Raw genomic sequence first — 14739 nt, forward strand, 5'->3', positions numbered from 1 at the left:
CACAGTATTGTGAGAGGCCCCATGATTGGATGCCCCCTTGAGTTTTTTGTTTTGTTTTTTTAAATTTATGGCTGTGTTGGGTCTTCGTTTCTGTGCGAGGGCTTTCTCTAGTTGTGGCAAGCGGGGGCCACTCTTCATCGCGGTGCGCGGGCCTCTCGCTATCGCGGCCCCTCTTGTTGCGGAGCACAGGCTCCAGACGCGCAGGCTCAGTAGTTGTGGCTCACGGGCCCAGTTGCTCCGCGGCATGTGGGATCTTCCCAGACCAGGGCTCGAACCCGTGTCCCCTGCATTGGCAGGCAGATTCTCAACCACTGCGCCACCAGGGGAGCCCACTAGCACTGTTTCTTACCTTGCTTGAGTTGTCTCCAAAGCATTTCTTTCCTTCTGGCATACTATATATTTCTGTTTTTATTTTTATTTTTAAATAAGCTGTCTATCCCCATTAGAGTGTAAATCCCATGAGTGCAAAGTTTTTGATCTGTTGTGTTCACTGGCTTTACCAGTAACACCTAGGACAAAGCATGAGATGAACTAGATAATGAGGAAATATTTGCTGACTTGAGGGATTGCAAAATAGAATATATAAACCAAAAATTAAGGGGCTGAAAAGTGCCCCAAGTTCTGTGTCTACTACTATGGTGACAGTTTTGAACCTAAGTAGAACATTGACTGTTCAGTGCAGCTATTTTTCACCTTTCCCTTCTCTATTGCGAGAGAAAAGAAACATACTCAGAAGGGAAAATGAGAAAATAACCTTTTGGGGTTAGATAACCATGCATCCTTGTTTGTCTGGCACAGTTCAGGTTAACACCTGTCACAGCTTAATTCCTATTATCCCCTTTTCACTGTCCGTAGTGCCCCAGTCTGGGTGAGAAACTAAATGGCCATCCCCAGTCATGGTACCTTGGCGAATCATATAAAAGTTTCAGACGTGTTCCCCAGAAAAAATACAGGTAATTTCTACACATACAAAATCTTTCATATACTTTGAGATTTGAGGACTTAAAAGGAATCCAAGCCACTCTTTTGACTTGTAGCCACACACTCTCAGAATCTATACTTCTTTGCAACTAATCTCAGAGCTGTGAGAGAAAGACAGCGTCCGGTGGGATCTGTATAACTTCGAGACCAGATGGAACATTCTGACAGCGTGAGGTCAGTACTGGAGGTATGACCAGATGTGACTTCTCTGACTTCTGAGATAATGCTGATGCCGTTAGCTCTAAGACCCCAACAGAGCTGTGGTCGAGTTCTTTACTGGAACAGGAAACCTTAGAACTGTCCTTAGACCATTGACAGAGTAGTACAGAGAGCAGCACACCCAGGGCACACAGAATGGGCCCCATATTGTAGCGCACTGATTTCCATAGTTCTGGAGACAGTGAGCCTGGTGTGAGATAAGAAGAACCTATTGAAATGGTTGCGTGATCTGACATGAGAGAAAAGTGTCCCAATGAGAGTAGACAGTGCAGACAGACAGAGAGAGAAGTGATAGATAAATCACCGCAGAGACAACAAACGAAGCAACGTTAGGCCAGCAAAACGTAATACTTCATAAGCTGGAGTTACTTGCATTTGTTCACTCTACAGATGTACCATGAGTAACTTATGTTCCAAGCTCTGTGTAGAAGAAATGGTGAGGGAGAGCCTGAGGAGATAGGGGTGTTTCTTCCAGGACAGGACATAAGTGGAATCTGTGCATTGTAATATAAACTATAAATTTGGGGGAGAAGTGAAGGATTAAAAACGAGATTCCAGGGGCAAAGATAAAAACTGAGATTATCTTTACACACCCATGACCTGGAGATTTTGTTTTGTTTTCTTTCTAATGGTATTAGTGTGTGTAACAGTTATGAGTAGGAAAATGGATTATATCACGTATTTAATCATGAGATATAGTCTCTATACTTCCAAAATGGATTTGAGGTGAATGCTACGTAGTTATTTAAATTCAGTAAATTTGTAGTTAGTTTCACCATAAGGAGTTTTTGGTTCCTTTGAAAACTATTCAAGAATTGCTTAAGATGAAATCTGTGCACCAGGGGATTCAGCCAATAATTAGATCACCCTCATGGTGTTTTCTCAAGGACTGTTTTGATTATGGCTTCTTTCTAGGTTGAACTGTTGAACAACTGTTCCCTGAGCAGATTGTTCCTAATTTAATTGTTGCTAAGTGAACAATCAGTTTTCATGAAGGAACTTAAGCTTTAGTTTTCCTTTATGTCTAGCTTTAGTTAGCTTTTCATGCTGTCCATTCTCTATCCAAATTGGACTCACTCCCTGAACATGCTCTGTTTTCCCCAGGTGCATTACTCATGTTCTTACCACACTAATTCCTCAACTTAGAATTCTGAGCCATTCAAAAGTTTACCCTATCCTTCTATGCTTATGTCCAAGAAGGTGTCTTCCTTGAATTTTTTCATAATCCTTTCCACCAGAAGTAATATTTCTACTCATGGATCCATATCACTGGGTTTTTAAGTTTTTCTGCATTTCTCTCATTTTATAATAATTATTTGGTATGTATTATATATAACTTATTTACATTAGAATATGTTTTTTTAGAGCAGTTTGAGATTTACAGAAAACTGTCGGAAAAAGTCCCATAACCTTTCCCCTCCCCTACATCCTTTATTATTATAATACCTTGCATTAGTGTGATATATTTCTTATAATTGACAAACATTATCACTCAGAGCTCATAGTTTACATTAGGGCAGATATTGACAAATCATTATCATTCAGATTTCATAGTTTACGTTAGGGTTCACTCTTTGTGCTGTACGTTCTAAAAGTTTTGACAAATACATCCATTACTGGTGTTGTACAGAATAGTTTCACTGCCCTAAAAAGTCCTGTGTGCTTCACCTCTTCATGCCTCCCTCCCTTCTAACCACTGATCTTTTTACTGTCTCTCCATAGTTTTGCATTTTCCATAATGTCATATACTTAGAATCATACAGTATGCAGCCTTATTATTCTGGCTTTTTTCACATAGTGATAGGCATTTAAGCTTTCTCTCTGTCTTTTCCTAGCTTGATAGCTTGTTTCTTTTTATTACTGAGTAATATGCCATTGCCTGGTTGTACAGCAGTTTGTTTATCCATTTACCTATTGAAGAATATCTTGGTTACTTCTAAGCTTTGGCAATTAGGAATAAAGCTGCTATAAACTCACGTGCAGGTTTTCATGTAGACATAAGCTCCCAGCTCCTTTGGGTAAATACTAAGGAAAGAGATTGCTTAGTCATATGTGAAGAGCGTGATTACTTTTGTAAGAGACTGCCAAACTGACTTTCAAAGTGTCTGTAGCATGTGGCATTCCCTGAATGAATGAGAGTTCCAGTTGCTCCACATCCTCATCAGCATTTGGTGGTGTCAATTTTTGGATTTTAGCCATTCTCACAGTTGTGTAAATGGTAACTTATTGTTATTTTAATTTGCAAGCTCCTGATGACATATGATGTAGACCATCTTTTCATATGCTTATTTGCCATAATGTCTTTTTTTGTGAGGTGTCTATTGAGATCTTTTGCCAAATTTTAAATTGGGCTGTTTATTTTCGTATTGTTAAGTTTTTAAAATTGAAGTATAGCTGATATACAGTGTATTAATTTCTGCTGTACAGCAAAGTGATTTAGTTACATACATACATACATACATACATATATATATATATATATATATATATATATATTCTTTTTCATATTCTTTTCCGTTATGGTTTATCACAGGATATTGGATATGGTTTCCTGTGCTATACAGTGGCACATTGTTATTTATCCATGCTCTATATAATAGTTTGCATCTGCTCATCCCAAACTCCCAGTTTATCCCTCCTCCATCCTCCCTCCCCCTTGGCAACCACAAGTCTGTTCTCTATGTCCGTGAGTCTGTTTAGTAGATAAGTTCATTAGTGTCATGTTTTAGGTTCCACACATAAGTGATATCATATGGTATCTGTCTTTCTCTTTCTGACTTGACTTTACTTAGTATGATATTCTCTAGGTCCATCTATGTTGTTGCAAATGGCATTAGGTCATTCTTTTTTGTAAGTGAGTAGTATTCCATTGTATATCATATTGTTGAGTTTTAAGAGTTCTTTGTATATTCTGACTACCAGTCTTTTATCATATATGTGTTTTGCAAAGATTTTCTCCCAGTTGTGGGTTGACTTTTAATTCAGCTAACAGTGTTTTTCACAGAGCAGAAGACTTAATTTTCATGAAGTTCAACTTAACAATTTTCCTTTTATGGATCATGCTTTTGGTGTTGTACCTAAAAAGTCATTGCTAAACCCAAGGTCACCCAGATTTTCTCCTATGTTATCTTCTAGGAGTTTTACAGTTTTGTGTGTTATATTTAGGTCTGTGATCCATCTTGAACTCATTTTTGTGGCAGGTTTAAGATCTGTCTAGATTCTTTTTTTTTTTTTTTAACATCTTTACTGGAGTATAATTGCTTTACAATGTTGTGTTAGTTTCTGCTCTGTAACAAAGTGAATCAGCTATGTGTATACATATATCCCCATATCTCCTCCCTCTTGCCTCTCCCTCGCACCCTCCCTATCCCATCCCTCTAGGTGGTCACAAAGCACGGAGCTGATCTCCCTGTGCTATGTGGCTGCTTCCCACTAGCTATCTGTTTTACGTTTGGTAGTGTATATATGTCCATGCCACTCTCTCACTTCGTCCCAGCTTACCCTTCCCCCTCCCCGTGTCCTTAAGTCCATTCTGTACGTCTGTGTCTTTATTCCTGTCCCATCCCTAAGTTCATTAGAACCATTTTTTTTTTATTTTTTAGATTCCATATATATGTGTTAGCGTATGGTATTTGTTTTTCTCTTTCTGACTTACTTCACTCTGTATGACAGACTCTAGGTCCATCCACCTCACTATAAATAACTCAGTTTCGTTTATTTCATGGCTGAGTAATATTCCATTGTACATATGTGCCACATCTTCTTTTTCCATTCATCTGTCAGCGGACACCTAGGTTGCTTCCATGTCCAGGCTATTGCAAATAGTGCTGCAGCGAACATTGTGGTACATGACTCTTTTTGAATTATGGTTTTCTCAGGGTATATGCCCAGTAGTGGGATTGCTGGGTCATATGGTAGTTCTGTTTTTAGTTTTTTAAGGAACCTCCATACTGTTCTCCATAGTGGCTGTATCAATTTACATTCCCACCTACAGTGCAAGAAGGTTCCCTTTTCTCCACACCCTCTCCAGCATTTATTGTTTCTAGATTTTTTTGATGATGGCCATTCTGACCGGTAAATGGTGATACCTCATTGTACTTTTTTTTTTTTTTTTTTCAATAAAGACTGCTTTATTGCTGCACGACAGTCATGAAACTCAGCGGCACAGAGACCTTACCACACCGCGCAGAGGCTGGTTCACGGGACCTTGTGATCCTATTAATGGGCCTGTCTGTTGTAATTAACACAGGCCGCAGGGACCAAAAGTTCCCCTCGGCCCTTCTGAAAATGTTTGGGAATGGTAGTGCAGGAAGGTAATACACACTTTCTGCATTTCTGCCCTGCAGTGCAGCAGTTGTTGCTGTTGGGAGTCACTGTGCTAATTCTCTTAGGTCATTTTTCCCTTTAGTTGTTCTGACTCCCTCCAAGCGCTCCATGGCTGCACGCTTGTCTCACTGGAAAATGCACAGCCCCAATTCTGTGCAGGGACGACGCAAAGCAGAGTGTGATGCATCTCTCTGGAGCATCAAGTTTATTAACTAGAATTGGAAGAACCCAGGAGTTCCTGGAACAAGAACCATCCCCCTCCCCCACCAACACGGAAGACAGAAGAGTGGGGGAGGGGAGACGTGCCCCAGGAGTGACAGTCCAGCCTCTCAAGGTTCACCCAGGTGGGGGTTGAGGGGCAGACCTGCAGCCACGGTGGCCTCGCTTTCGGTCGCCCGGGCTGCTCCGGACCGTCCTCTGAGCTGGCCAGGGTCTTGGATACGATGCTTCTGAAGGCCGTGCAGAAAACACACTCCTCTTCCCCTGCACCGGGCCCCAGGGAGCGCGGCGGCCTGACCTTCCTGCCTCGGGCTTCCATGGGGTTCACATGGGCTCACTTTATTATGACGCCTCATGCTGGGCAGCTTGCAACAAAGATGTTTCAAAATAAAGTTCCAGATTCTCCCAGCCACCCCTTGCTTTTTCTGGCTCTGGCCAGAGACAGTGGATGAGGACACACTCTCAGGCTGCGCAGCGTGGGAGGACCTTTCAGTGTTGGACACACCCAGGGGGCAGCTGCTTCCCTCTGGGGCTCCAATCCTGCTGCTGCTGCTGGAGGTGGATGTCCCAGTGCCACGCTGGGGGGCTGGGCTGGGGGTGGCAGTCCTCGCCTCCAGGCTGGGTGGGGGACAGGCAGACTCACCGGTCTTCTGCCCTGCCTGCTGGTCTTCCTGCAGCTGCACGTTTTCTCCCTGGTAGAGCCACCTGGTTTGCAGGGAGGACACCACAGGGCTTGGAGAAGGCTCAAGTTCACTGCCACAGAGGTCCCCGCAAGAGAAGGGCTTCACAGTTATGATGGAGACCCCCACCTTGGGTTTCTTGGAGCTCACGCTGCCTGTCCCAGTGTCCTGGATCTGGTCGCAAGTCAAGCCCGGAGTCCTCACCATTGTCACCTCCAGGTCCTCTTGACAGGGTGGCTGGAGTGGCTCCTTCTGGCCCATGTTGACCCATGGATGGCTCATGAGGTCAGGTAAGGTGCCTCTGTCGCTGGGGTTGAGGGCAATCATTTTTTGTAACAGATCCCTTATCTCCAAAGACAGATAAGGTGGGATGGGGTATTGCCCTTGTAGGATTTGCTTCCGCAGCTCCTGGAAGTCTTTTCCCACAAAGGGCCGGGACCCAGTTACCATGGTGTAGAGCACTACTCCCAGGCTCCACACGTCCACCGCAGGGCCGCTGTAGCTCTGCCCCAGAAGGAGTTCCGGGGCAGCATAAGGGACTGTGCCGCAGATCGTGTCCAGTAGGCCAGTGTCATCACACTTGTTGCTGAGGCCAAAGTCTGTAAGTTTGATATTCATGTTGGAATCAAAGAGGAGGTTCAGTGGCTTCAGGTCCCGGTGCACGATGCCCCTCTGGTGGCAGTGCTGCAGGGCGGAGACCAGCTGCTGGAACGGGCCTCGGGCCTGCGCCTCTGTCATACGGCCATGGGTCTTCAAATAGTGGCGCATGTCCCCCCCACTGAGGTACTCCATCACCAGGATAAATGCCTCCTCTGTGTCAATCGCCCCCAGCAGTTTTACAATATTGGGGTGATTCAGAGCCTTCAGACCGCACACTTCCCGGAAAAGTGCCTGGACACTTGAGAAGCTCTGACGCCTTTTCTTAATCACCTTGAGAGCCACCTGTGTCCCGGTCAGAATGTGCCGGGCCAACTTCACTTTACCGAAGGTGCCTTCACCAATGGTGTGGAGGATCTCGAAGTCATCAATAAGAGCCGCCTTGCCAGCAGATTTGGCTGTGAGGCCCTGCATCCTGGTGATCTGCTAACTACACTGACTGACAGCACTACCTAGCAACGCTAACTACGCTAACTAACAATGCTAACTGTACTAACAGGGCTAAGTATGCTGTCTCTACCAACAACGCTAACTACGCTAACTGTACCAACAGCGCTAACTAGTACTAACTACACTAACTATGCTAATCAAGTATTAACTATACCAACAATACTCACTATGCTAACTGTAGAAAGAACAGTGACACAAATAAAAAAGAGTAGAGAAAAGAGAAACGAAAATCAACAAAATGGCAGAAACAAGGAAAACACAAGCTAACTGTAGGTCCAAGGCCGTCAGGTCACCAAAAGCAGCTTCCTGGGCTCTAAGGACCAAAAACCTGGGCCCACCTTTCTCTTTCATAGGGCTTTGTGAAGTACATCACAGTGGTGCACTCTGAGGTCAGAGCAAGAAATGGACCCATCACCGCTGGGGATACACCACAGGGGTTTTCTCACTTTTTGAGTTCAAGGCCCCTTTACACTTAGGAAAAAGGATCCCAAAGAAATTTTTCTTTACGTGTGTTATTAGATGTTGGTATTCACTTTGTTATAAATAAAAATCTGCAGGATACTTCAGTGGCCTTTTTATTTCTAGTTTGAAAATGTGTAATAATTTTAGAGACCTCATAATGTCTACACTTGAAATGTTCAATTCCTTTTCCTTAAATTCTGGTCTCAAGATAACGTTACAACTTAACTGACTTCACGATACTATACAAAATGTTCTGTTGCATAAGACATGATACGGTACATTATGAAAGTCTATGAAGCTGAGAGAAGGTTTGCCAGGAAGGTCATTGAGCAGATTTCTCATCAGGAGCCTCGGAGGCCAGATGGCATGACTCAATGTACTTGAAGTGTTGAAGGAAAGAAACCGTCAACCAAGAATCCTATATCTAGCAAAACTTTCCTTCGAAAATGAGGGAGAAATCAAGACATTCCCAGTTAATCAAGAGTTGAGAGAGTTCTTAACCACCAGACCTGCCTGCCACAGGGAGTTCTTCAGGTTGGAGTCAAGGACCCTGGACAGTAGCTCAAAGCCTTATGAAGAAATAAAGACCTCTGGTAAAAGTAGACAGACGGGCGACGAGAAAAGCTAGTATTGTTGTAACTTTGGTTTCTAGCTCCACTTTTTGTCTTCTATTTGATTTAAGAGACTAATATATAATAAAACACACACCTACAAATCAAAAAAAAAAAGAAAAAAGATCACCTCTTCACTTAGAAAAGTTACTTCACCCCCACTTTAGCCTAACTTTGGGACTCTTTCCCATCAACAACATTCTTCTTTCCACTGTAGGAAGCAACGCTGCCAGAAGCTATGGCAAGCAGAGCCTCTTCTAAAATGCCTTTGATGACTGCAGCAACATGGATGCAACTAGAGATTATTAAGTAAGTCAGAAGGAGAAAGACAAATACCATGTGATACCACTTACATGTGGAATCTAAAATAGGACACAAATGAACCTATCTATGAAACAGCAACCGACTCACAGACATAGAGAACAGACTTGTGGTTGCCAAGGGGGAGGGGGGGTGGGAGAGGGAAGGGCTGGGAGTGTGGCATTAGCAGATGTAAACTATTATATATAGGAGGGATAAACAACAAGGTCCTACTCTACAGCACAGGGAACTAGAGTCAATATCCTGTGATAAACTGTAATGGATTTGCATTTCTCTAATGATTAGTTATGTTCAGCATCCTTTCATATGTTTTTGGGCAATCTGTATATCTTCTTTGGAGAAATGTCTATTTAGGTCTTCTGCCCATTTTTGGATTGGGTTGTTTGTCTTTTTGTTATTGAGCTGCATGAGCTGCTTGTAAATTTTGGAGATTAATCCTTTGTCACTTGCTTCATTTGCAAATATTTTCTCCCATTCTGAGGGAAGTCTTTTCATCTTGTTTATGGTTTCCTTTGCTGTGCAAAAGCTTTTAAGTTTCATTAGGTCCCATTTGTTTATTTTTGTTCTTATTTCCATTACTCTAGGAGGTTGGTCAAAAAAGATCTTGCTGTGATTTATGTCGAAGAGTGTTCTTCCTATGTTTTCCTCTAAGGGTTTGATAGTGTCTGGCCTTACATTTAGGTCTTTAATCCATTTTGAGTTTATTTTTGTGTATGGCGTTAGGACGTTTTCTAATTTCATTCTTTTACATGTAGCTGTCCAGTTTTCCCAGCGCCACTGATTGAAGAGGCTGTCTTTTCTGCACTGTATATTCTTGCCCCCTTTATCAAAGATAAGATGACCATATGTGTGTGGGTTTATCTCTGGGCTTTATATTCTGTTCGATTGATCTGTATTTCTGTTTTTGTGCCAGTACCATACTGTCTTGATTACTGTATCTTTGTAATATAATCTGAAGTCAGTGAGCCTGAGTCCTCCAGCTCCGTTTTTCTTTCTCAAGGTTGCTTTGGTTATTCGGGCGCTTTTATGTTTCCATACAAATGTGAAATTTTTTGTTACAGTTCTGTGAAAACTGCCATTGGTAGTTTTGATAGGGATTGCATTGAATCTGTAGATTGCTTTGGGTAGTATAGTCATTTTCACAGTGTTGATTCTTCCAATCCAAGAACATGGTATAGCTCTCCATCTGTTGGTATCATCTTTAATTTCTTTCATCAGTGTCTTATAGTTTCCCGCGTACGGGTCTTTTGTCTCCTTAGGAAGGTTTATTCCTAGGTATTTTATTCTGTTTGTTGCAGTGGTAAATGGGAGTGTTCCTTAATTTCTCTTTCGTATTTTTCATCATCAGAATGCAAGAGATCTGTGCATTAATTTTGTATCCTGCTACTTTACCAAATTCATTGATTAGCTCTAGTATTTTTCTGGTAGCATCTTTAGGATTCCCTATGTATAGTATCATGTCATCTGCAAGCAGTGACAGCTTTACTTCTTCTTTTCCAATTTGGATTCCTTTTATTTCTTTTTCTTCTCTGATGGCTGTGGCTGAAACTTCCAAAACTATGTTGAATAATAGTGGTGAGAGTGGGCACCCTTGTCTTGTTCCTGATTTTAGAGGAAATGGTTTCAGTTTTTCACCATTGAGAACAATGTTGGCTGTGGGTTTGTCATATATGGCCTTTATTATGTTGAGGTAAGTTCCCTCTCTGCCTACTTTCTGGAGAGGTTTTAATCATAAATGGGGGTGGAATTTTGTCAGAAGCTTTTTCTGCATCTATTGAGATGATCATATGGTTTTTTTCCTTCAGTTTGTTAATATGGTGTATCACATTGCTTTGCATATATTGAAGAATCCGTGCATTCCTGGGATAAACCTCACTTGATCATGGTGTATGATCCTTTTAATGTGCTGTTTGATTCTGTGTGCTAGTATTTTGTTGAGGATTTTTGCGTCTGTGTTCATCAGTGATATTGGCCTGTAGTTTTCTTTCTTTGTGACATCTTTGTCCGGTTTTGGTATCAGGGTGATGGTGGCCTCATAGAATGAGTTTGGGAGTGTTCCTCCCTCTGCTATATTTTGAAAGAGTTTGAGAAGGATAGGTGTTAGCTGTTTTCTAAATATTTGATAGAGTTCTCCTGTGAAGCCATCTGGTTCTGAGCTTGTTTGTTTGTTGGAAGATTTTTAATCACAGTTTCAATTTCAGTGCTTGTGATTGGTCTGTGTATATTTTCTGTTTCTTCCTGGTTCAGTCTCGGAAGGTTGTGCTTTTCTCAGAATTTGTCCATTTCTTCCAGGTTGTCCATTTTATTGGCATATATTTGCTTGTAGTAATCTCTCATGATTCTTTGTGTCTCTGCAGGGTCAGTTGTTACGTCTCCTTTTTCATTTCTAATTCTGTTTATTTGAGTTTCCTCCCTATTTTTCTTGATGAGTCTGGCTAGTGGTTTATCAATTTTGTTTATCTTCTCAAAGAACCGGCATTTAGTTTTATTGATCTTTGCTATTATTTCCTTCATTTCTTTTTCATTTATTTCTGATCTGGTCTTTATGATTTCTTTCCTTCTGCTAACATTGGGGGTTTTTGTTCTTCTTTCTCCGAGCACTTTGGTGTAAGGATAGGTTGTTTATTTGAGATGTTTCTTTTTTTTTGAGGTAGGATGGTATTGCCATAAACTTCCCTCTTAGAACTGCTTTTGCTGCATCCCATAGGTTTTGGGTCATCATGTTTTCATTGTCATTAGTTTCTAAGTGTTTTTTGATTTCCTCTTTGATTTCTTCAGTGAGCTCTTGGTTATTCAGGAGCATATTGTTTTAAAAAGTTTTTAAATTTTAAAAATTTACCAAGGCTTGATATGTGACCCAAGGTATGGTCTATCCTGGAGATGTTCCATGAGCACTTGAGAAGAAAGTGTATTCTGTTGTTTTTGGGTGGAATATTCTATAAATATCAATTAAGTCCATCTTGTCTAATGTGTCATTTAAAGCTTGTGTTTCCTTATTGATTTTCATTTTGGATGATCTGTCCATTGGTGATAGTGGGGTATTAAAGTTTCCTACTATTATTGTTTTACTGTCGATTTCCCCTTTTATGGCTGTTAGCATTTGCCTTATGTATTGAGGTGCTCCTCTTTTGGGTGCATAAGTATTTACAATTGTTATATCTTCTTCTTGGATAGATCCCTTGATCATTAGGTAGTGTCCTTCTTTGTGTCTTGTAATAGTCTTTATTTTAAAGTCTATTTTGTCTGAGATGAGAATCGCTACTCCAGCTTTCTTTTGGTTTCCATTTGCATGGAATATCTTTTCCCATCCCCTCCCTTTCAGTCTGTATGTGTCCCTAGGTCTGAAGTGGGTCTCTTGTAGACAGCATGTATACGGGTCTTGTTTTTGTATCCATTCACCCAGTCTATGTCTGTTGGTTGGAGCGTTTAATCCATTTACATTTAAGGTAATTATGGATATATACGTTCCTATGACCATTTTCTTAATTGTTTTGGGTTTGTTATGTAGGTCTTTTCCTTCTCTTGTGTTTCCTGCCTAGAGAAGTTCCTTTAGCATTTGTTTTGAAGCTGGTTTGGTGGAGCTCAGTTCTCTTACCCTTTGCTTGTCTGTAAAGGTTTTAATTTCTCCATCGCTTCTGAATGAGATCCTTGCTAGGTAGAGTAATCTTGGTTGTAGGTTTTCCTCTTTCATCCCTTTAAATATGTCCTGCCATTCACTTCTGGCTTGCAGAGTTTCTGCTGAAAGATCAGCTGTTAACCTTATGGGGATTCCCTTGTATGTTAATTGTTGCTTTTCCCTTGTAGCTTTTAGTATTTTTTCTTTGTATTTAATTTTTGTAGTTTGATTAATATTTGTCTTGGCGTGTTTCTCCTTGGATTTATCCTGTATGGGATTCTCTGTGCTTCCTGGACTTAAGATTGAATATTTCCTTTCCCATTTTAGGGAAGTTTTCCACTATAATCTCTTCACATATTTTCTCAAACCCTTGTTTTTCCTCTTCTTCTTGGACCCCTATACTTTGAATGTTGGTGCGTTTAATGTACGAGAGGTCTCTGAGACTGTCCTCAATTCTTTCCATTCTTTTTTCTTTATTCTGCTCTGCGGTAGTTATTTCCACTATTGTTCTTCCAGGTCACTCATCCGTTCTCCTGCCTCAGTTATTCTGCTATCTATTCCTTCTAGAAAAATTGGGATTTCATTTATTGTGTTGTTCCTCATTGTTTGTTTGTTCTTTAGTTCTTCTAGGTCCTTGTTAAATGTTTCTTTATTTTCTCCATTCTATTTCCAAGATTTTGGATCTTCTTTAGTATCATTACTGTGAATTGTTTTTCAGGGAGACTGCCTATTTCCTGTTCATTTGTTTGTGGTAGTGGGTTTTTGCCTTGCTCCTTCATCTGCTGCCTATTTCTCTATCTTCCGATTTTGCTTAACTTACTGTGTTTGGGGTCTCCTTTTTGCAGGCTGCAGGTTCATAGTTCCTGTTGTTTTTGGTGTCTGGCCCCAGTGGGTAAGGTTGGTTCCCGTGGGTCATGTAGGCTTCCTGGTGGAGGGGACTGGTGCCTGTGTTCTGGTGGGTGGGGCTGGATCTTATCTTTCTGGTGGGCAGGGCTGCGTCTGGTGGTGTGTTTTGGGGTGTCTGTGAACTCAGTATGATTTTAGGCAGCCTCTCTGCTAATCTGTCGGGTTGTGTTCCTGTCTTGCCAGTTGTTTGGCATGGTGCATTCAGCCCTGGAGCTGGCTGGCCGTTGTGTGTAGCTGGGTCTTAGCATTGAGATGGAGATCTCTGGGAGAGTTCTCGCCGCTTGATATTATGTGGGGCCGGGAGGTCTCTGGTGGTCCAATGTCCTGAACTCGGCTCTCCCACCTCAGAGTCTCAGGCCTGACACCAGCCTGGAGCACCAAGAGCCTGTCGGCCACATGGTTTAGATTAAAGGGTTTTCAACACAGGTCTTTCCAACGCTAGATCCCAGATCTTGGCATCGGTGGAGGCACTGCGTGGCACATCCTGTGGGCGGTGGCGGGCAGGTAGGCAGGCGCAAGATGAGGAAATTGTGGTTCCGCAGGCAGGGCTTCAACCAACTGTGCGAGAAGCTCAGAGGAGAGCTCTTCGCCTTCCAGCTCTTTTTTTTTTTTTTTAGCATGTGGATGTCCAGTTGTTCCAGCGTCATTTGGTGAAAAGACTCTCATTTTTCCACTGAATCACCTTGCACCTTAGTCAAAGATCAGTTGATTTTATTTGTGTGAGTCCATTTCTGCGCTATCTGTTCTTTTCTGTAGATCTATCTGGCTGTTCTTTCACTAGTACCACACTGTCTTGACTACTGTAGCTTTATAGTAAGTCTTGGCATTGGGTACTGTTGGTCCTCTTTATTCTTCTCCTTCAGTGTTGTGTTGGCTTTTCTGGGTCTTTTGCTTCCCATATAAACTTTAGAATTAGTTTTTCAGTATCTACAAAATAACTTGCTGGTATTTTGATTGGGATTGCACTGAATTTTTAAAATCATTGTATCCCTCATTGCACCCATTACTTTTTTATAGTAAATGGACGTGGAATTTATTTGAGTTTATTATTATATGGAGTTTATTATTATGATTCGTAGTAGATCCATCCAAAGTTTAAGATGTGTGTTTAACTTGATTTCTTTTCCCCAATGGCTAAGAAAAACTCCCATCATTATTCATAACCGATGATTCCCTTCCTTATTTATTGTGATGTCTTTTTTTTGTCATACAATAAGTTTGTACATTCCCAGATGGGTTATTCTAAGCTAAATATTCTGTCTATACATATGTCTGTCTTTTACTGTGCGAA

The 14739-nt window shown here is 41.5% G+C and overlaps 1 protein-coding gene across 1 annotated transcript in view; it reads right to left on the reverse strand.

Annotated features, from left to right (window-relative positions):
* Positions 1–5651: 5651 nt before the first annotated feature.
* LOC130705017 (ribosomal protein S6 kinase alpha-2-like) overlaps positions 5652–14739 on the reverse strand; it is a 28894-nt gene continuing 19806 nt past the window's right edge. The window contains exons 3-4 of the mRNA XM_057530611.1: positions 6405–7463; positions 5652–5738 (exon numbers count right to left, since the gene is read on the reverse strand). Coding sequence (XP_057386594.1) covers positions 5652–5738; positions 6405–7463 — 1146 coding nt within the window. The remainder of the gene's footprint in view (positions 5739–6404; positions 7464–14739) is intronic.

This window comes from Balaenoptera acutorostrata, chromosome 16 (genome assembly GCF_949987535.1).
Source record: "Balaenoptera acutorostrata chromosome 16, mBalAcu1.1, whole genome shotgun sequence".
In the NCBI taxonomy this organism is placed as follows: Eukaryota; Metazoa; Chordata; class Mammalia; order Artiodactyla; family Balaenopteridae; genus Balaenoptera; species Balaenoptera acutorostrata.